General features: G+C 39.2%; 2 protein-coding genes across 2 annotated transcripts; both read right to left on the bottom strand.

The window, feature by feature from the left end:
- Window positions 1-11,365: 11,365 nt before the first annotated feature.
- On the bottom strand, window positions 11,366-13,226 carry LOC147889420 (F-box/LRR-repeat protein 12-like). The gene is made up of 2 exons (XM_087391822.1): window positions 11,854-13,226; window positions 11,366-11,416 (listed from the first exon to the last, which is right to left on the bottom strand). The coding sequence occupies exon 1, from the start codon at window positions 13,218-13,220 to the stop codon at window positions 12,081-12,083; it is 1,140 nt and encodes a 379-aa protein (XP_087247948.1). The 5' UTR covers window positions 13,221-13,226; the 3' UTR covers window positions 11,366-11,416; window positions 11,854-12,080.
- Window positions 13,227-19,544: 6,318 nt separating this feature from the next.
- On the bottom strand, window positions 19,545-21,163 carry LOC147889419 (uncharacterized protein At4g08330, chloroplastic). Its single transcript, XM_087391615.1, has 2 exons — window positions 20,963-21,163; window positions 19,545-20,654 (listed from the first exon to the last, which is right to left on the bottom strand). The coding sequence occupies exons 1-2, from the start codon at window positions 20,986-20,988 to the stop codon at window positions 20,270-20,272; spliced, it is 411 nt and encodes a 136-aa protein (XP_087247741.1). The 5' UTR covers window positions 20,989-21,163; the 3' UTR covers window positions 19,545-20,269.
- Window positions 21,164-23,439: the final 2,276 nt, after the last annotated feature.

The following is a 23,439-nucleotide window of genomic DNA, read 5'->3' as shown; positions in this document are numbered from 1 at the left end:
GCTCCCGAAGCTCCCCTCCTTACCATAGTCTCCCCTCCTTCCCTTCCATCCTGCCTCCACCTCCCCCATCACACCTCCTACTCCACCTCCCCTTACACACCCCCTCCCATCACTGCCCCCTCCCTTGACTTCTCCTCCCTCCATGCCATTTCCTGCCCCCCCAACCTTCTCCTCCACCACGTGCCCCCCTAGCCTTCTCCTCTACCCCGTCCCCCCGTGCCTTCTTCTCCCTCCTGCCTTGTCTTCTCCCCCCCATGCACAGGCTGCTACTACTGCCCTCACCTTCTTCTACCTCCTCCCCCTCTTCTACCCCTCCCCCCCATGCAATTCTTCCCCACCCCCCTTCTTTCATCTCTCCCCCTCCCCTTGCTTCTTTCTTCGCTTCCACCTCTTCTTGCAAGGTCCTTTTTTGCCCCCCTTGCACTGGTTTTTTCCTTCTCCCACCTTTTTAGCCATTTATTTGGAGCTGTTTTAGTAAGTTGGGACCAGCCACTTGTGTTGGGGATGGGCTGAGAGTTTGAGCCCCATTAGAGTTAGACTTGATCAGGGTGCACTTATTGAGAAGCTTAAAGGGTGTCGTAACCCCCCAGGCTGCTTGCATGCTATTCGATTTTTCTCACTTCTCAACCTGACTATCAGCCCATCTACAATGCTAGCATGGCCTTTTATATTCTTTCTTTTTGGAGCTTCGGGTTAATTGTTGACACTTGGAAGAAAGAGAACCATGTGGCAACTTTTTTCTCACCAAAAGGGCTCAAATGGTAGCACCTTTGAACCCCCCCAACCATCAAGGTTATGCTCTCTCCTTAGGACAAACAACAACTCAAGCAAGCAGTTTCATCCCTCATAGACAGAGCGGTAGTGGGTAGGATAATAGGGCTCACCCCTTCCAGGAGCCAAACCCACGGCTGGTTATGTGTGATTTTAGCATTAGAGGGGGACCACATCTAAGAGGTTACCATCTATGGACAAGAATCTTCCTTCTCTAGTTGTGCTCACCTGACACCACCCAAGCATTAGTTGAGCCGAGCCCCATCTATCTATGCCTGCACCTAATTTTCCTTTTCCCCTGGTACCATGGCTTTACTATAGAGGACATGGACTCATTGTCCCATCATGTGCCTCGTTTTCCAATGATGCTTTGTTTTCCAGGACTTCCTAGGGAGTACATGCCCATCCTCCCCTCCATTGGCAAACCTTTTGGCATAGTATTGGAGTCCCCCCTAGAGTAAGCCGCATTGGTGATGACATATGAGGTGATCCCTAGACTTAGAGTGGTGATAAAGGACAGAGTCCATCTAAGAGTGTGGATCCTTCTCAAGACTCTTTCAGGGGGTGAGCTACATTAGAGGATTGAGATCTCAGGATTATCAGGTCATTGCCTTTGATGTAGAGAGCATGGACACGTAGCCAAGGATGCAAGTCTTCTACAACCACAAGACTCAAAATAGTTCTAATTGAGGTCATTTTGACAATAGGGGAGAATATTTCATCAGATTATATACCTTCTTCTTTGCAAATCCCTTGACAACAAGCCTTGCCTTGTACCTCCTTTTTCCTCCATCTTCTTCCTTCGCCCTATAATTTAAAACCCATTTATTCTGCAATGCTATGTTTCCCATAGGCAAGCAAACCAGATCCCAAGTCTCGTTTTATAGCAAAGAGTCCATTTGCTCTTTCATCTCTCGTTCCCACTCCTTTTTAGATTCTACTTGAATTGCTTCTTCATACCTTTTTGGTTCACTAGAATCATTCAATAGAAAATAATTGAACGAAGGAGAAAATTGCTTAGTGTCGCTGCTACACATTCTCATTTTCTACAACCTTTGAAATTTTTCTCTTGTGATTTCATCAAGATTTGTGTATTATGTGTTTGCATTTTCTTTCTTCCTTTTTAACCACGTGGCAAAGAAAAAATATACATCAGATATGCACACATTAGCAAGCTCATTAATTGTGTATACTCTTTTGTAATAATACCCGCATAATTTAAACTCATCTTTTAGAGGACAAAAAAACTTGGAAGGAGAAATGGGGTCTCAAAAGGGCCTCATAAGGAATGGATTAGTCCTACTGAAAGAGCCATGGTAGGGTCCAAAAAGTCCTAAGCCGCCCTGACCTAGGTGGTGGGCTAAACCCACAAGTGACCCCACTTCTTACACCCCTCAAATTTTAAATTCCCTCCCTCCTTCTCTCTCCTGCCTCCCTCCCCTTCCCCCCTCCCTCCTCCTCCCCTTCCCTCCCTCCTCCCCCTTCCCTCCTCCTCCTCCTCCTCCTCCTCCTCCTCCCTCCCCCCTCCTCCTCCTCCACGCTTGCTCCTCCTCCCCCTTTTTCATACTCCATGCCTACTCACACTTGTTGGTCCTCCCGCCTTCCCTCCTCCTCCATGCCTGCTGGTCCTCCCCCCTCCATTTCTCCTTTTCATTTATTGGTCTTTCCTTCTCCATCCCTCCTCCTCCTTGCCCTCCTTCATGCTGCTCCTTCATGTTTGCTTCTCCAAACTTGGGAGAGGGCCATGAAGGTAGTGCTTTACATAACACTTAGAATTAGGTTACTATCATACATTATGGGAGAAATGGGGTCTCAAAGGGCCTCTAGTTAGTGTTTCTTGATTTCAAGGGATTTAGGAGGGTTTGTCACACTATTAGTCTTTCTATCTATGTACCTTTCTCACTTGTAAGTGTAATGAGTCCATTTGGAAATTTTGTGTGTGGTTTATAAGAGCTCTTATTCATGGTAGATGTTTTCCCTTTAGACTTTGAGGAGTGGAACTAGTTGAGTCATTCATTGGCAAGTTCATTGTGATTCATGAGGATTTAGGTAAGCATATTCATGCTAGGTAGAAATCAACCTACTTGTGAAAGAAGAATGTGTATTGGTATAATGCAGCATACATCACTCCAAGGATATCATCAAGCTATTGCCATCTGCAAAGCATTGCACCACCACAACTTCAAGACATGGATTGCAGCATGGTGGAATTGAGGACATTACACTCATACAAGGACAACATTGCAAAGGATTTGGGCATAGCCATGAAGTTCACATTTGATCCAAATGGGCAAGTTTATCTTGGTTTATCACTCTGCACATTTCTTATTCTTGTTTTTAGAATATACATATGCATAGAACAAAAAATTTATGGTCCTCTAGCGTGTAAATGAAAATTCTCTTAAAGATTTACTTGGGATGTATTGGGGAACCAGCCAGATCAGGTGAACAAAAGGGTGATGTGTTTTAATGCCATGCATGTAAGGACAATGTGTTATTAGATACCATATATCATGCCAAATGTTGCATTTAGCTTTCCAGTACAAGCATTGGAAGAAAATAAATGGCTAGCCCCTTGACTCTAATGATGAAGACAAAATACAGGGGTAAGTTTTTTTGTCGATGTTGATCAAGGAGATGTCAAGAATGTGACTATCACATCGCAATGGACTCTAAGGGATGTTGAAAACACCTACTATTCAACTTTACCTTAATGGTGAAACCATGGTCATAGAGCTCCTACATGAACATGATCTGAGGAAGATCTTCCCCACTCAACCCGAGGAGAAAAGGACTTCTCTTAACAAGGGAGGGCCTTTGATATAGCTCCAAATAAGAGGAGAAAATATCAAATAAAAGGGCCAACCCCTCATATGAATATCCTTAACACAAGGGCTAAAATGGTCAAAAAAAGAATGGTAAGGCCATATCTTTTTTTAATCGTTAATGCCATGGAGCTCACAGACCCTAGAAGAGATGAATTGGCTCACTAGTTGAGAGATAAAGCTTTGTCTCCTATCTTTTTGGCACTATAGGAGGTCAAGATCATTGGATTCACTCAAGAATCTAGACTAAAGTGTGTTGACAGAAGGAGAATTTGTTGGAATGTGTTAAGGTATTGCCTCCATAGCACACCTATGGTCATGTGTGTCTATGTGCTAGAGGCACTAGTAGGTGGTGATAGATTTCCACCTAGATGATTGCTAGATTCTAGGGGTTGGTAGATTAGATCATGGAGCATGGTGGCCTTTAGATTGAGCTCACATATTTTGTCAATATGGATGTAGAGGTTGCCTACTTATGTCCCTTGTTCCTTTTTATCTAGGCACTTGTTCTTCGTGTTTTGAGCCTCCACCATTCTTTCATTGGTCTTCTCCAACATAGTCTGGTTCTCTACCAACAACGAGGAGGGAAGAGGGGGTACTACCATAGGAGTGCTCTCCCATTACAAAGATGGCATCAAGAAGTTGTGGTATGAAACTTAAAATAGATTGGTATCTATGCATTGTGAAGTGACGGGTATAGAGTTTACAATTTTTTCTATATATGCATGTATTGGAGGCAATAGCAAAGTTCTACTTGGAAATATCTAGCAAGGATAAGAGGAAATTACAATCTTGGGAGGAAATAAAGGATTCCTTACAAATTTTTGAATCTTCTAGCTCTAGAGAGTACACTTGGAATAACAACCAAGCTAGTAGTAAGGTTAGATGGAGTTCACCTATCTCAAGATCTCTTGGGTAGGGCAAGCAACGTATCAAGTTAGATCACTCCTCACTCACATCTCAAACCACAAGCATGTATCCCTCCTCTATGGCTTTGGTCTGGGGAGAAAAGCCTCTTCCTTGTACAAAGCAGACCCCAAATTGATTCTAATGAAGAGTGTTCAAACTCAACACTACTTGGACAGCCATTTTTGCTAAGCCTAGACCAACAGATAGTCTCCTAGTAGATGGTAGTGGAAAACAACTTAGAGAGCCCTCATAGTAGAGTCTTTGTGTGCATCAGATTAATCTAAAGAAGGATACCAAATTGATAATGCAACATAATATCAAATGCATATAAATTTTTCCAAGCAAGTGAAAAGGGAGATTGATAAGCTACTATGTGTGGGGTTCATTTACCCAATGGATAAGGTAACCTGGATATCTCCCATTGTCATTGTCCAGAAAAAGAATGATAAGCTCTAGATTGGCATGGATTATAGTAACTAGAATGCTGCAAGCAATTACAGATCCATTTTCCCTCTTCCTTTGTGACACTTTATCAGCTGCTATTGTGGGTCATAAAATGTATAGTTTCCTAGATGGATTCAGTAGAGATATAATCAAATTTAGATGGGAGAGGACACGATGGCATTTGTAACAGAATGGGGCATGTTGCAAGCAATGTGGTGATCTTTAGGCTAAAGAATGTGCCACTAGGATTTCCATCGTGGATATAGTGGGTATGTGCACCATATCTTACTAGCTTTTTTGGGTTTTCAAGTAAAGGAAGATGATCTTGAGGAATTGAATCTCGAAACTACGGATGAACCAAACCAATTGAGGAGAAAATGTGTGAAGACCACGGTAATGCAGGAAAAATTTCTTACCCCTTGTCAATGTTATGTAATAGATGTCAACTCTCCCTTTGATGGTGCTAGATAAAAAGGAAAGCCGGTGCTACATGACAAGGAAGAAAGCACTACGCGATAAAGCAATGAGGCAAATGTCCTTGGATACTATCAATGGCCTTTGATGGATGCTAACAACATTGAATACTAGATATGTGAGGCAGCTCAAAGAGGGGTCGAAGTTGTCAATAGGATCTGATACAAAGTAATAGTACCTACCCCTATGGCTAGTAGGTGAAAACTATGAATGTCAAGAGGAGGTCATGTATATAAAGTACAAGGCAACATGAGTGCATAGAGTGTGGACTTTAGTAGATTGTGTATTATTATTTGGTTGACAAATTTGATTACAATTTGTGGGCATATATTCTTTCTCTCTCTCTCTCTATATATATATATTTATTTATTTATGTATGTATGTATGTGTGTATAGATATAGATATACATACATATATATGTATATATATATATATGTATGTATATGTATATGTATATGTATATGTATATGTATATATATATATATATATATATATATATATATATGTATGTATATGTATATGTATATGTATATGTATATGTATATGTATATATATATATATATATATGTATGTATGTATATGTATATGTATATATATGTATATATCTACATATATATATATATATATATATGTATATATATATATATATATGTATATATATATATATATATGTATATATATGTATATATATGTATATATACGTACATACGTATGTACGTATGTACACACACACACACACACACATTCCTCATTTGCTTTCTATGTTTTGTTTTTCCCCTTGCCCTACACAATGATTTTCATTGCTCAATGAAGGGTGAACATCCATAGTCAACCTGTACACTTGATGAAACGAAAGGCAATGAGAAAAACTGAAGCACTGACACACAATACCATGATTTAGCATTGACATTTGTCATATGCAAGAATGAGAAATGCCTCAAATTCAATTGTTTTAGGGGGTATTGGTACACAAAAAATTACGCATTTTTGCAAAATACCTTGTTCTTTTTTCTTTAGTAAATCTTTTAATAATTTTCCTTTTAGTTTCCATTTTCATGTAATCTTTGGTTCCAATGATGTTATCCACAAAAGCAAAAATATAGCTCTAGCAATAGGATCATGAAAAGCTATATGGCTCATAAGACTATTGTCAAGGATAGATTAATTTGATGGGACAAAGACCACCATAATATACTATGTGAATGAGGCATCTGTCAAGCACTAGAAATAATATTTTATTGGTTCTTTATGGTGTTTTCCGTGGTTGACATTGGGTTTAAATGGATTCTATAATAGTTTACTTGAGGATGGGAGGAAAAAATTCCTTAACCTCTCAATGGGATTTTTGAGAGATTGAATGATGTTCTACATCCACAACTTAGGCTTACCATGCAAAGTACTATTTTCATCATGATGTTGACTTTGAGGGGTTATAGTAGGTTGAGTTAGGGTTGAGTTTCATGATGAGTTTAAGGAGGTACATTGGGTTGTATTTTTACTTACCTCAGTATCAATGTTTTATTTTATGGTGGTACATCATATTTTTGTTTCTTGTATTCTCAATCATGATTTAATATGATTCATTTGAAGTTCCAGAGATGATTAGTCTATTATCTTTTGGATGTTGTGGAAAGGACGTGTTTGTCTAGGTGCCTATTTGGTTCATCACAAGGAGGACTATGTGAAAATGTTTTTCATGTGAAATGATGTTCACTTGAATTCTTAGCTTTAATGTGAAATTATGTTCTCTCCACTTCTTAGCTTTAATTTTATTTCAATTCTCATGAGCCTTGATGTCTTTACACAAGTTTTGCTGGATTATGTTTTGTTATGCATTTGGCAATTACAATGATTTATAGTGATTTCATCCACGTGTGCTCCTCTTCTCTCCCTTGATCATTTCATCTATCTAGTATCTACCAAATAAATGCATTTTCTATTGAGAATTATATTCTTTGTAGCCTCCACAACAAAATGACAAATGTACTTATGGTTAGTATGTGTCCAAAGAGTGCACTACGAGAAAACCCTACATAAAATATGTGTTCAAGTAATAATAATAAATCCACTTCTTCATACAAATCCTAAATTCCTCCCCCCTCACAAATTTTTGAAAATTTTCATTTTGAGAATTAAATTAGAATTTTTCTCATGAAATTTCTAAATTAAAACCCCCCCTCTTTGAACCCAGGTCCTAGGGTTACATTTTTTTGTGCTGCCATAGGCTACATGTGAGCTTTGCCAAAGCCTACTTCAAGCCAATGTCAATGAACATCTATGAGGAGTCAACTTCTTTTTATTCATCATGGTTTTTCGCCCTTCAGTCAGCAAGGTTAAGGCGTGCTTTTTGAGTAAGCAAAGTCCTTTCCCCTTTTTTGCCTTTGTAGTTCACACTGAGTTGTGTCCATGAAGATGAGCTAGACAACGAACATCTATGAATATTATACTTCTTTTTACTCACCTTGTGCTTTTCCCTTCGAGTCACCAACAAGGACCTTAATGTTTTTTCCTTTCGTTGTTCACATCCAATTGGTTCTTTGAAGATGAGATAGACATGGTAAAAGATAATTTCAAAGTGTTCTTGTTGAGAGATTTGAGATGCTAGGACAAAGTCATGTTGTCCCTCCTTGAGAACTCTTAGATTGCAAACCAATAAAATGGAAATATTGGGCATCGTAATTAACTTTGAACCATTTTACATCAGGAATATTGGGCATTGTAATTAACTTTGAACCATTTTACATCAAGAATAACAAACTAGACTATCTAATCCAATTCCCAAGGTATCCAAAATCATAAAGGGGCATAATGATCAAGGAGAAAATATAGCCAAAAAGGATGATAGACTTATGAGAAAGAGAAGCTACTACTTCCTCAATAGAAGGCTCACTTGCTATGCCTAGTTCAGTAGTAGAGAAAGAAGCCTGAAGACCAATAGAAAAGAAAATTCTATGGAAGAGTAGAAATTTTTTTTAAAGCTAGACAAAAGTCCTTGTTTGATATTGTAATGTTTTCTTCGATATGAAAACAAGGAGTTGTGTGATAATTTTGTAAATTTGCTTTAGGTTTTTTCTACTAATCATTTGAAGCTAGCATACAAAGAGTCAAGCTTGATGAAAGGATTTTATCATTTTCTTCTCTATTTAAATTGACACTTACATTTAAAATTCTACATATCAATATATGTAATACCTAGGAGAAAAGATACTCGTACTTATAATTGTGTCTTGGGAAATGCTCCATATTACAACGATTAACTAGAAAGTTTTGGACTATCTAAATCATTGAACCTTATGGACTACTTTGACATTCTTATTATGTCTATTGTAAAATTAATTGAGGGAAATGTCTCATCTACTTGAAGTAAATTTAAGGCCCAAGAGAGGCTAGCTTGACTCAAAATTTTTCTTGTGCATTAGGATTTGCATCATGATAGCATCCATATACAATGATTCTTTCATTATTTGGACAACCTCAATTTGGTCCCTCTAGAGGCTTTCACACACGTACTGCTCTTTCATACATGGGGTGATATGTGCATTAGGATAGCATCAGTATAATGATTCTTTCATTATTTGGACAACCTCATTTGCTCTCTCTAGACACCTCCACATACCAAAATTGCTCTTTTACATGGGGTATCAACAAGACATTTTTTAAAGATCTTCTCTTTTCAAAAACATGTGGAAAAGACATTTGAATCGGAGACCTTGGTCACACATAAAATTTCTACAAAATCAAACATGTCAATATATTTGTAATGTTCCAAACCAAACTCAAGAAAGTTTTCATTGCTCTATCCTATCAAATAAACTTCTTTTAAAAATCCAACAAAGGCATTTTTGAAATCTAGTCTTGTGAGAGGTTATTTGCTCGCAAAGATCCAACAAGGCATCCAACAAGGCATTCTTGAGATTTGATCTTGTGTGAGGTTATTTGCTTTGCAAAGGCAATGTCCACTTTATGTGGACTCTCTTGAGCTTTTGAAAATAGCCTCATTTAATCAAGTATATAATTTACAATCTTTATATAATAAGTCTTTGATATTTGTATGGATGAACTTTTAATCAAGTATATCATCTACAATATTTATGCAATAACTCTCCAATTTTTATATGGATGAAAAACCCACCCTCCACCCTTGGCTAGCAAAAGTTGAAAGGGGTAGGGCATTCGAGAGTCAAATCTATTTCTCATATGAACAATGTATTTTTATTTGCCAAAAGAAATTCTTTTGGTAAGATTTCTTGCCCTCCATACCTTTCTTCTCCCATGTCAAAATGCCACATTTCAAGAGGCCCTATGATACCTCCATTGCAATCCAATTAAAATGTTCTAATGGAAAGAAATCCATCAATCGTAGGCACGTATTTAGCAATCTTAAAACTACTAAAAATAATTTGATGAAAAATCATTTGATGCACACCTATTGAAAGCAAGCATCAACTTACAATATGGAAGAATCTCTTACTACTTTTCTTCATCAGTTAGTTTCGATGGGGATGCCTTATAAACATGTTGAACCCTAGTAAACATTTCCTTCTCATTCCAAAGGCAACAATTCTTCCTCTCCAATGCTTTAAAATGTTGTCGAAAGTTCTTGGGGGCACCTTGTGTGGTCTACATTTTCAAGGATGCATTGTAATCTCTGACTACTTTTCTTCACCACTTAGTTTCGATGGGGATGCCTTATAAACATGCCTTACAATATGGAAGAATCTTTGACTACTTTACTTCATCAGTTAGTTTCAATGGGGATGCCTTATAAACATGTTGAACCCTAGCAAACATTTTCTTCCTTCTCATTCCAAAGGCAACAATTCTTCCTCTCTAATGCTTTAAAATGTTGTCGAAATTTTTTGGGGCTACCTTGTGTGGTCTACATTTTCAAGGATGCATTGTAATCCATGTTACAATTGATCTTGCATACTTCAAGTGAAAAGAATTTGTTTTAAAATCAGAGATGATAATGGGTTTGCACTATGAACCATTCAGGTTGTTTGTATCAAGTTTCTCATAGTCCCATAGACCCATTGGTTTCCGTAGAGACTTTAATAAAAACTGTGCGCGCACGCATCAACCTCTCGATCAACTTACATGTGTGCAAATAAAGAAAGCATTCCCAATGAGCTTAGAGATGTAATATGAATTCAAGGTCTACAGATTATTATCAAGCAAGCGTTTATGCTCTGAGCCAACATGGCAGTGTGTCCTGCCTATCTCTGCCGTCAATCACTTAGTTTCTCTTTTATGCAAGGTATGTGTGTACCTGACATCTTGTAGTCAGCATGCTCCATCTGCTTTTATTTTTGCAGAAATTTTCGTACTTAACATTTGGCCAACTTGGTGTTCATTTCCATACCACTTTCTCCATCTGCTTTTATTTTTGTGGATATTTTCTTACTTCAGATTTGGCCAACTTGCTGTTCATTTCCATACCCTCCCTATATAAAAGAAACAAAATTTCAACCAGTGCTACGGTAAAACCGTACCATGCTTGCTATCATCTCTGTTGCTAAATGTAAAAAATCATGCATAGTCTTCGTGGCTTTAATAATAAATACTAGGATTCATTAATACCACGGCACACTGATTATGACCATCCCCCATCTATCTCCTCAGAAAGGCTTTCTGGTTCTTTTCAATGTCATCCCAGGTGCTCTTGAAGATGCTCCTGCCCCATACCTCCAAAGGCTTGCGTAACCACTGCCAAATAGGTAGGATTTAAGGTTCCAGATCGGCAAATGTCTCCATGATTCCATTTTTTCTCAAAAGTATCAGCTTGCTTGAATCCTCGGTTCAAATTCATAGCATTATCAGGTTAGCTCTCAACTCATGAAAGTTAACTCACCCAGAAACAGTGACATCATTCCTCTTGCTTTTGCATCCTTCCGTCTAGTAATTAGGCGCTCACCACAAGCCATTGTACACATGCACAAGTCAGATTTGTTACGCTCAGGCTCAATCACGAGTCAAAAGAGCATATGTGCAGCTGCAAACATTGATGTCACTGCCATGAGATGGGTGAACAAAGATTTACACTACTAACCCAGTTCTTCAAAATAATTCAAGGGAATGTGCATAAGAACAAAACCAGTCACATTTCTGGCAGGCAAAAATGATCACAACAGCCAAAGGGGTCCTAGCCTGGTAGTTAAGGCAAGTGTGTGTGTGTGTGTGTGTGGGAGCGCATAAGTTCAACCCCTGGCTAGGCCTTGGCGGCACCACAATACCAAAAAAGAAAAGATCACAGAAGGGGCATTTTTGAAGATAAGTAACTGAAAGAAAGATGTCTAGAGAGCACAAAGCAGGCATGGCAAAAGAGCTTTACCCATATATGGAGGAGCATTAGAAAAGGCAGTACTTAATTTGACCATGTTCAAAACTTTTACACAATTGGGCTATCAGAAAGACAAGGAAGAACCGTACTTGGATGTGGCTCGAAATGGGAGTCCCAATCATGTTCACCAAAGACCCGGGTTTAATATCAGGCCATTGATAATATTTCCATTTTGACCTAATTGAATACATCCCAGGTATGCCTTTCTACAAAAAACCTGCAGCTTTAGTACATTCAGGACTGTGAACTTGGGTTTCTGTAGCACCTTACACAAGGACCTGGCACTATGACACAACTCAACATGATCTCCGTTACCTTAGTCAAAAGCCTCGGATGGAACTATAACCACAGCAGGTCGAGCTTCCTGAAACTGCTCCAAAGCCCTTCGAGAGAGGGAGGGGCAGCCATCAAGGTAGAAATGGTGAAGGCTGGGACAACCACTCTGCAGAGCAAGCAAGCTGCGATCGCAGAAATGCTTGCATCTGTTGGCATGAAAGATCTGCAGCTTGGTGGAAAAGAGAGCCAGAGCTTGCCACCCATGGAAGGTGACTTCGGGGCAGACTGCCATGTTGCACACCATCAGATTAGGACAACCCTGAGCAATCTTCTGCACTGCGGAGTCATCCAGCACCCTACACATCCTTAGGCATAGCACCTGCAAGAGGCTTGCCTTCCCTATGCTTCCCAATCCTACAGCCCCAAGCCTTACGGTACTCCTGCTGTTCCCCATGTCCAGACTCTCCAAACCTGTTGCCCCCTTCAGCCCCTCGCTTAACCCTACATCACTAAGCTTGCATGCCTCTGCCACCACCTTCCTCAACCTTTTCGCCCCTCTCATCCCCCATCCCTCTACCCCACTGCAATACGAAATCGTCACCTCTTTCAAGTCCCTGCAGCATTTGGCCACCGCTTCTATGCCCTTATCTGTCACATTCTGGCAATAGGACACGTTCAAGTAACCTATATTCGGGCAACCGTCCGCAAGCCATTGCAACCCCATATCACTTACTCTATCGCACCTGCTCAGGTCCAAACGCCTCAGTGAATGACAGCTTTGAGCCAAGTAACCCAGCCCAATGTCTGTGACATTGAGAGAGTACGATAAAGAGAGACTTTCCAGCTGAGGGCATGATCCAAAGGTTTGGAGGAAACAATCCGGGAGAAGCACACATCGGACGAACAAGACGTGCAGGATTTCTTGAAAACGAGCAAAAGCATGAAGCAACTGCTTGGTAAATTCGTCGTCACCACCCACAAACTGATGAACGATTCGCAGACAGTGTCGAGAGCGACTCTCGAGCTTCAGCCATCGACGGCAAGTAAGAGCAACAGAGTCCTTGTCGGTCTTATCTTTGAGGAACTTGAAGACGAGACAAAGGCATTCATCCGGGAGATCTTGCAGGCAAGGTTGGAAATTGTGAGATTGGGTCTCACCCTTAGATAGGTTGGTCTCCATTGGGAATTTTGGGGATGAAGACGCTTTACATGAAATAAGGCCCCTCCTTTGCTAGTAATCATGTATGATACAAGGGGCCTAACATCATCCATGCATGCATGCATTGCTTGTGGGGCTCACATACCCCCCCCCTAGCAAGCACCCCACGATGAATGCTCCACTGAGATTTGCTAGCCCATTTTGATTGGCCCGCACACTTTGCTATCAGCCTCAGTGGTGGCTGATGTCTATAACCCCCCTCAAAAGCCGGAGCCTGCTTCATGGGGACATTGCAAATTGAGCAGCAAGAGCAACACCAGCTCTTCATCCACATGGGGAGGCTCCCTTAGATGGTCTCGTGGTTTTTCCTACGTGAGGGTTTTTAGAGAGCTTCCACACACCGTTGCTAGCACTGGGGAGCCTGCCCAGTCTAAGAAGTTACGGGTATAAAATCCTGTCCCCCTGAAGACTCTACCCTATGGGGCGCACCTATGGCTCAGAGCATTCCTCCAAAGATGGACTATATGACCCGTGCTGATCCAAGCAAAGTCTGACCACAAATCGCCCAATTCTGCCTCTATGCTCATCTATTGCCAAAGCCCTTCTAGCACAAGTTGGTCTATGTCTAGAGCTTGCTGCTGGTGAATTTTGAAGGCCAATGTGTGCTGAAGCAAGGAGAAATCAAGGAAAAGACAGTCGAAGAAGGCGTAGCTCTCCTAGACAAGATAGCGCACTATTTCGCCTATGCTCTATGTTGAATCTACCTTGGTATTCAAGCTTTAGTTATGCATAGATAACCCTCTCAAACTCTTCTCCAGTTGTGTAAATTCTGCCCTCCAAGATGAGCTAGTATTCTACAAAGCATTTTTAACAGTTTTGGAAATTTGATGTTAGAGTAAATGCTAGGATGATGTTTGAGGATTGAAGTAATGCTAAAGTACAGATTAGAGAATGCAATTTCATATTGAAATTCAGTTGGGACTGATCTCTTGTTAAAATGCCAAGCTTTGAAGGTTCTTCCAATGCTGAGCACTTGAAGAAGACTACAAGAAGGACAAACTTCAAAGTGAAGAAGACCCCAGCCAAGAAACTTTGGGAGAAGCCAACTGGGTATGAATATGCTAAACAATTAGGCTTTTCTGAATTTATCTCTAGCAATCTACATTTGTATGGTGAGGGAGATTTCTTTGTTCAACAAGATTAGTCATTTTGTAAGAGAGTAGACACTACCTGAAAAAGGTAAGACCCTCTCAAAGCTACTTATAAAATTGACAAGTTCAATGGCCAAGGCTTCCATACTTGGCGGATGAAGATAAAGTTTATGCTTATGAAAGAAAATCTATGGGACTTAGTCAAGCAAGAAACTCAATCCTCTCAGGAAGGTGAATCAACTACAACCAAAGGTAAAGGAAAGGCCACTGACTCTACTTCTACACTTGCAGATGCAAAAAGGATAGAGAAAGCCTATGCAATAATTGCATTAGGTTTGGGAGATGATTATATACACCACATTTCAGATTTGGAATCCCCTTTTGAAGCATGGCATAAGTTAGACATATTATTTGGTGCTAGCTCTCATACTTCCAAATTAAATCTGAAAATTACGTTCTTTGAACTTAAAATGGAGGGAGACAATGTTGCTTCTCATGTCAACACTATGAGGAGTCTAATGACACAACTAGCCTCAATTGACTCCCTTGTCACTGAGGATGATGCTATGGCAGTGCTTTTAAAGAGTATGCCATGAATGTTGCCCATAGGCTAGACTATCATGCAAATTGGGGAGATTGTTCATAAATCTCCACATGGGTTGTTAATTTTCCACTTTATAGAGTGACAATTCACAATCATATTCATTATTTTGTCTTAATTCTTGAGATTTTCTATCTATCATGCTAGTGACTCTACTTATTCTGGTGTTTGTCTTCTTGTCAAACAAGAATTAGAACGTTTAATTGATCCATAAGGTAAACCATTCATTATATGCATATGCTTCATGTGGAAACATATGAGTTGGGATCCATTTATACTTCCACAACTTTTGTAGAAGGATCTAAAATCATGGTGCAATTATAGCATGACACTTGGTTGATGTATGCTTTGATATTAGGGTCTCTAATAATTCTCTGGCACGAGGTGCCAAAGGATTATTAAAGAATCTTATTCTCTGGCATTTCGTGCCAGAGAATTATTAAAGTACCTACATATCAAAGCATACATCACCCCCCCTCCCCCAAATAAAAAAAGTTTTTTGGAGGAATGTAATCAATCATACGGATACACTTGATATTTGCACAGATGCTTTGTCCGATGAATGGCTATACCTTCATCATAACGTGTGCTACCAATCATAGGGCGAGGCATTATAGTGGTTTAGTTGTGAGTGTTACTCAAATTGATCCTTTTCATACACAAAGTGTGGGTGGATGACTATTTGTAGCCCCTTTATGGCTAGATTTGTATTTTGACATCTAGTAAATGATTTGCACAGTATCAGTTAAGAGACCACTATTGGCTAACAATAGTTGCCTCGAACATCCATTCTTTAGCGACATAGTTGGTGATGTAGTCTCCACTTTGATATATGCATTATATGAAGATATGGATGTATCTTCGTATCATTCTAGATCTCTAATGCAATAAGTGATTGCAAACTATGGCAAATTTTACATGGCTAGGGAAAGAGCTAGGATTTAGTAGCTAAAGAATCAGCTACAAATTCTTGAAGAAATTAGCCATACTCATCTTTGGAAGGGGACAATCTATGTTACACTAACCAATAACTTTTATTAAACAACTTAGAAAGTTGCAAAAGTGGCAAGTCAAGGCTAGATAGAATTCTATTTTGGACAAGGGCTTCTCATCTAAAGCTTTTTTCAAGCATCTCACACGTGCATAGGGATAATGCATCTTTTATCTCTTTAGGAAGAGAAGCACCTATGTTATGCTAACTAACAAGTTTATTAAATAATCACATAAATTTGCAAAATGGCATGTCAAGGCCAGATAGAATCCTATTTTGGAGAAGGGCCTCTCATCTAAAGCCGTTTTCAAACACTTACATGTAACCAAACAAAAACCAATACATCTCATAATGCATAGGGATAATGGAGAGTGGACACAAAATATATCATAGCTTGAGTAGGATTGTGTCTCATTTTCACCCAATCTTTGCAGTACCTCATTGGTGTGACTATGAGATGTAATTACTTCAGAATGTCATAGCAATAATGAATGTGCAAGAAGTTGATGAGCTAGAAAGTTTATTTACATCTAGGGATATGAGTAATGCAGTCAAGGCTTTAGGCAAATGGAAATGGGATGTCCTACTTGTAGAATTCTTTTGGCCATTCTAGGATCAGCTTTAGGATCAATTACTACTCATGGTTAATCACCCAAGGTGTTATGCCATCTTTGTAATGCGTATATGAGTATTGAATATGCTAAATATTCTCAACACGATGTTCTATTGTGCAAATTGATGTCACCAAGGCTTTGATATACACCAATGGGATTTCATAGCTGCAATGATGACAGGGCCTAAAATGCAATAAGTTTCTAACTATATCATGATACTACAACTAATTTTATATTGGGAAAAGCATTGTCATCTCTTTAGGCATTAGGTAAATCAATTAGGTAGGGTTGCCCTTTCAGTGCAATGCTATATGCAATTGCCACTCACCCTTTGCTCCTCTATATAGATAAAATCACAAATCAAGGACTCGTCCATGGTTTGGAATTGCTACATAGATGCACTTTGGTGGCACATGCATATGACGATGGCTCTTTTTCCTTCCCTAAAAACACATTCTAGGATTTACAGAGTCTTATATGGGCTCTTTGATTGTTTGGGGAAGCTGCAAGACTATTTATCAATTTTAGCAAATCCGAATTGCTCCCAGTTAGAGCTTTGGATTGGAATAGAATATTATAGATCATTCCACTAGTAGATTGCAATGGAATGTTTGCAAAATTGGAATACTAATCCTAATGTTGTGAATACATAGATTTTCAATAATTTTACTTTGAATTGAACCCTAATTTCAAAATTCCACCCTAAAACTTGCCTTTTCCCTCGTGTTTAAATTTCAAATGCCTTTATCCCACCTTTCTCTCGAGAGGACTATTCTATCCTTGACAAGACAACTATTTCTCTCCCAAACCAATAGTGGTTTAGGAAGACTATTTCTATATCTAAGAGTAGCGCCAACCTCTCGTCTACAATTCTTTAATAGAAAGCTTGTAGAAGGTGTATATCATTGAGATCAATACTTTTTGTTCATTTTACATGCAACTCCATGGACACCTTTTCCATGATACCTATTGCCGCTTCAACTCCCTAGCACAATTTTTTGATGATGTAGGCCACCTATAGTGACTTTCCACTACATATGTAGTGACTTTGCCTACTTAACTATGAGGTACTTCTCACCATCAACTTGAGAACATCATGACAAGCTTTTGTACAATGCTTGGATCATGCCAAGGTGGCTTATCATTATTAATGCAACTCAAAAGAAATGTCCAAGAAGCAACAATCAGAGTAAGTGCGAAGGGTGCAATATCTAGAGAGAGAGAGAGAGAGAGAGAGAGAGAGAGAGAGAGAGAGAGAGCATGGAAAGATGCGACGAGACGAAATTGATAATCATGACAATGTCAAGTGGCAGGACAAGAGGACAAAAAACCCGAACTTCTTCTCATGCCTGCATCAAAGAGAGTGCTCCTTATGGCCCTCCCCTTTACAAAATGGCTGAACCAAGAGCAATGGTACAATCTTACAATAGCGCAATTTAGCTAGTCAATCCTGCAGTTCACTGAATTGTCTAGCCATGATTGCAAAAGACCAATCAATAAATATATAAGCAATGTTATAATCCAAATTATTTGGTTTCAACCTTGCTAACATTGTGTTTCAAGAAACAACATAGATGCAATCATTGACACTTAAAGGAGTCTTAGCACCAGAAGGCAAATTGTCAACCTTCTAAAAACCTTGAACTTTGGAAACCACACAAATTGTCAACCTTCTAAAAACCTTGAACTTCGGAAACCACACTTGAAGGAGTCTCAGCACCAAAATGCTTAAACTTGAGGTTTCTACTTGTCCGCCTTGATAAATGAAGCAAAGAAAAACTCCACAATTGCCTCCTAGAGCATGATCCATCTTCAGGACTCTTCTAACATTACTGTAAATCTGTAAATCTTTAGTACCATTGTCTGCTCAGATTGTGTTGTATCCTGTTTCATACCTCTACTCTGTTTCTAAAGTTTCAAGAGGGCCATGCCAGAGCAGACAACAAAACAAAAACTGCAATTTCTGCTTGAACATAATTTTTCAAGTAATATCCATCCACATAGCATTGCAATTTGGCATTGAAGCTTTATATGTATCAAATAAGCTCAAACTTCAGGCGAAAAGGGACCATATCCGTGCTTACCGCATTACAATTGCTTCTATGATCGAATAAGCTCTGCTTCACACATGACCAAAAAGGATGAACCATTTGAATGCCCCTACGATCTCTTTCTTCAAAGACCAAAGAACATTCATTGATGATTATTAATTCCTCACTTAAAAAAAGAAAACCATGAAAAACACTTCCATACACAAGGTAACATCTGTGTAATCCTTGAAAACGAATCAGGTAAACTATCAACAAGCTTGCTCTATAATAACCATCAAAAAGCTTTTCAACTTTGAAGAGACTTCTTCATGTGAAGCACATCTTTATAATGTATGAGGCACATAAGGAAGCAGGAAAGGCTCTGCCTTTCTTTAAAAAACAAGTTGGGAAAAACCAACATTTCAAAGAGTACACACTTTGCAAACCAACAAAAAGTCAAATGCTACTTCCCAATACTATCATTGCTCTTAGATCTCTGCTGAAACTCCATTACAAACGAGGCTAAAAGGCAGGCAAAGAGAGGCAACAAATCTCTTGTAAAATCTGTCAGCTTTCGAATTACAATTTCAAAATGGAAAAGGGTTTGCCTAGAGAGGCAAGTGTGGCTAGATCACCTCCTAAATTTGGTGGCCACTCATGCTCCATGATAATCATAAAAATAGCTTACAACTGTTGCAGGGGCTCTTTCAGTCTAGAAAAGGCCATTAAAAGACAAAATCTTCCTGAAAACAATTTAAGAAAAGCGTACGCATAAAGTGGCATTAGATCTCTAATTAAATATCCGGTTAAATGAATAATGCATTGTAAAATGGAACAGGGCATTTCATAGAGGCAAGTATGGTAAGGTTATCTCCTAAAATCAATATACGAGTTGAGGGACCAACACACATCGAATTTGAGCAAAGAATCCCCACTTTTTGGCTGATCTAAAGCCACAACTCTTGAAAATTAGTTATCTTCCCAAAAGAACAGCCGGAATATTCAAATTTTGAGAAAGCTAAAAAAACTCTTACAATGAACAAGATGATATTGCCTCCATAAAATGCCTGATCAAACTGCCCCTGCCAGGGTATAATTACATTTGGAGCTCAATGATGACCCACATGAAAGGACCAAGGATATTGACATAGATGCCACAGCATTCCCATTAGGTCTCTCTAATCCTGGCTCGTAACCTTCCATGAGTACACTATACAACTGGTTTCTGTATCAGAGTTGCTCACACCCAACCACTGCAACATTATAATAAATATTATACATTATATCATTGTTGAGACAACCTGCAACCCCAATACCTCAGTCATCTGCCCACCTCAAAGACTGCATTCCCACAACCATCACCCTTCAGATATTCTAAATACCATTATAATAACCTGTTCCTTAGCAGTCTGAAACCAGTGATAAAAAGCACCCTGTACGAACATGAACATTCTCATGAAACATTGGTAAAACCGTGGCAAATTGTAAAATATTGGCAAGACCAATAGGTTGCCCATTCTTAAGCACTCCTCACTGTACTCAGGCATGATGATGTATGTAGCTATCCGAATGGATTCAAGCTACCCAGGAGGGAAAGTCAAATAGCCCTCCCAAACCAGAAAGCATCCTTTGTCCATAAATCACCGTAAATGGGCTGCAGTCCACCAGACAAGATAATAGGCTTCAACACGCAGCTAAATCAAGATCAAGAGATGGTTGCAGAGCCTTGATTTTTACACAATATCTTTTATGCTCTGGTGTTCCAGCTCCAGAACTTGAGTCGGAGCCCTCTGGCCCGCAAGTCAATCTACCATCAGCATGACCATGGCCAATAACTTTCCCACAATTACCACAAAGAAGCTTCGTCCTTAACTGGTGAAGGCCCACAGCACCATTTGCATGAAAGTAGGGTGCACACTTAAACTCATCAAGCTGCTTGAACCTGCTTTCATCTATGCTTAGAAACGAAATCGTTCCTTTCCGTATGGACTTGGAGTACTTTGAGTCTATGCTTGAGATAGTTCGTTGCGAAGAACTTAGGTTGAGCGCGTAGCCACAGGCTCCACAGCTGTTACACCGGACAAATGATTACAGTCATCAGAGTCCGAGCGAATGATTAAACCCGTTAAATCATCTCAACATGTCGGTACGAGTGGTAAAAACCGGGCCAATTTCCATAAGTAGATGAAGCATCAGAGAGAGCGATGAGATTCAGGATGTAAATCGCTCAGTTGCATGCGATATTTTGCGAGAAAAGGGGCAGAAGGAAAAAAGCTTAGCCTAATCTCGAAACGCCGAGCCGAACCTCAAATACACGAGTAGAGACTTCAATTCCAGCTATCTACAAGGTAAGAAAGCGAGGGAAAGGGAGGATACCTGTAAAGCACATCCCTATCGGACATATCTGGAAGCAGGGCAAGCAGGAACCGATCGAATCGACCAAGGCAAGTAACAACAACTGATTGTGCGAGGCTTACAAAAAAGGAGAAGATTGAGAAGCAGGGCGATGAAGAGCAGGATTTCTATACGAAGATGTGATGATGATTACTAACTGCTTTTTATGTTAGTTCGAACGGTCAAAAGGTCTCACAAACAACAAAGTGATTATTATTATTATTGATTAGAATTAGGATCATTTTTTAAACATACACGTCACCCTTTTGACTCTCATGAGTCATGACAACTTAACAGATTCCTCCCCCAATGTCGCGCAACTTGTCATCACACAGAAGCCTTCCTCCTCCCCAATCTCACTCGTGTGTCATCATCGCACCGATGCCATTGTCGCTCTTGTCATCATCGTACCACTGCTTGCTCACTCGACCTCGCTCATAGTGTATTTTTCATCCTGGGGATAAATTGAGACATCTCGCATTGGGATCCTAGGTTGCCTTTCATTCTAACTACATCTTTTACAATACTGTGTACCCCCATTTCCGGAGCTTATGCTAGCCACAGAAGCTCTTCATGCTACTTTGTTCTCTCTTTTCTTTCCATAAAATAACTTTTATTGCGCGCAAAAAAAAACACACATGACTAAAATTGACAAATCTTGGTTGGGATCCTAGGTTGCCTTTCATTCTCTAATGTAGGTTTCTTATTTGAAAACACGAGTATTCATATGCCATTTGGGAAATTTTAAGATCCAATCCCGGTCAAGCTTAGGGTTGCCCTCAATAAGGGCTTTAAAAAGCATTTTTTTTAGCACTACTTGCTCCTCCTTGCTCGCCTCACATCCACATCACTACACAAAAGGAGGTCACTTCATGAGACTCTAGAGGAGTCACTCTCTATCATTTTCATTGTATTTGTGTCCTTGTTTCTTTATTAGTGGGCATGCTTTCATATTGCCACTTGGCCTTTTAAAAATACCAAAGTCTATAAGAATATGTTCTTAGCATGAATTGACCCTCTTGAGGGGAGTTTCTCTAGTGCTTGGTCTCCCCATGTGTCATTGGCACCCACATACACGTGGATTAGAAGGACAATGATATACAATGGGTTGGATTATGAATTTTTAAGGGGGGAGGGGGGGGTATTGATGTAATATAAAGAAGATTAATTAGTGGAGGCTCAGTGGGAATAAGGGATAAGGTAAATATTGCTATTGATAATCTGTGTCCTTATGCATTCATTCCACTTAGCAAAAGCACGGGGTCATACATACATGGTACTAAAGTGTCATTGGCACCCATATAAACATGGATTGTGAAGGAAGGAAGCATATATCATGTGTTGGACTGGGAATAAGGGATAAGGTAAATATTTCTATTGATAATATGTGTCCTTATGCATTCATTCCACTTAGCAAAAGCACGGGGTCATACATACATGGTACTAAAGTGTCAATGGGACCCATGATAAACATGGATTGTGAAGGAAGGAAGCATATATCATGTGTTGGACTAAGCAATAAAAGAATAAAAAGCTAGTATCTTATTCCTTTTAGCATTGATATCAGATCATGAGAGTGGAGACCTTTAATAATATAAAGGAGCTTGAAGGTAAAAGATAGAAAGTGGAAAAGCTAATAGGAGTGCATATTTGAGAAAAAAGCCCAAAAGGAAAATTTTCTCCTTGTGAAAAATGCAATTAAAATCAAATAAATCGATTTCCTTAAAGTTTTAGAAATTATAAGATGATGTCCATTCAAAGAATAAATAGCAAATACAAATTACCTCTCGAAAATCCAAATTTAGAAAAGTCACCTTTATTACAGTAGCTTGCTTATGCATTTTTAAAACGTCTGCATCAAGAAATTGTCAAAAATCTACTGTCGACAATTGCACATGGTATCATCGATTATAATACCACATGATGGTGGTCACATGGCAATTAATGACATGGGGCATAAACTTGAGGCATAGCATTCACTTGCCATGTGGCAAAGTTTTGCATTCACCACGTGCCAAAACATCACGTGTTGACAAAAATTGTGACACCTGGTTAGTATCAAGTGATGGATTTTGGAAGTGTTTTGCATTACCATGTGCCAATACACCAATCAAAATTGACACATGGTGACATGAAATGTTACATAAAAGTTCCATGCTACCACCACCAATGGCATTATTAGCCATTGATAATGCCATATGGCACTCTCGGCCATTCCCCACATCTTTTCCAACAACTTTTAGTGATGAAGTTTTTTTGTGACTTTTTATTTTTCTTAATGGGCACTTATTTTTCATCCCTTTTTTTCTTTAGCTAGAGATTTATATTATTAGAAATATATTTTTTATGATTATAAATTTTGAAAAATTAATGATGCCTTTTTCTCCCCTTTTTGGGTTGAAGGGGAGGATTTTTTCCCTATTATGGTTTATCTTTTAATGAAAAAATTCCATAAATTT

This window comes from Dipteris shenzhenensis, chromosome 20, assembly GCF_047967505.1.
Source record: "Dipteris shenzhenensis isolate YYH24624 ecotype China chromosome 20, Dip_SZ_1.0, whole genome shotgun sequence".
In the NCBI taxonomy this organism is placed as follows: domain Eukaryota; kingdom Viridiplantae; phylum Streptophyta; class Polypodiopsida; order Gleicheniales; family Dipteridaceae; genus Dipteris; species Dipteris shenzhenensis.
Note: the sequence above shows the minus strand (reverse complement) of the source record. Positions and strands in the feature narration are given on the sequence as shown.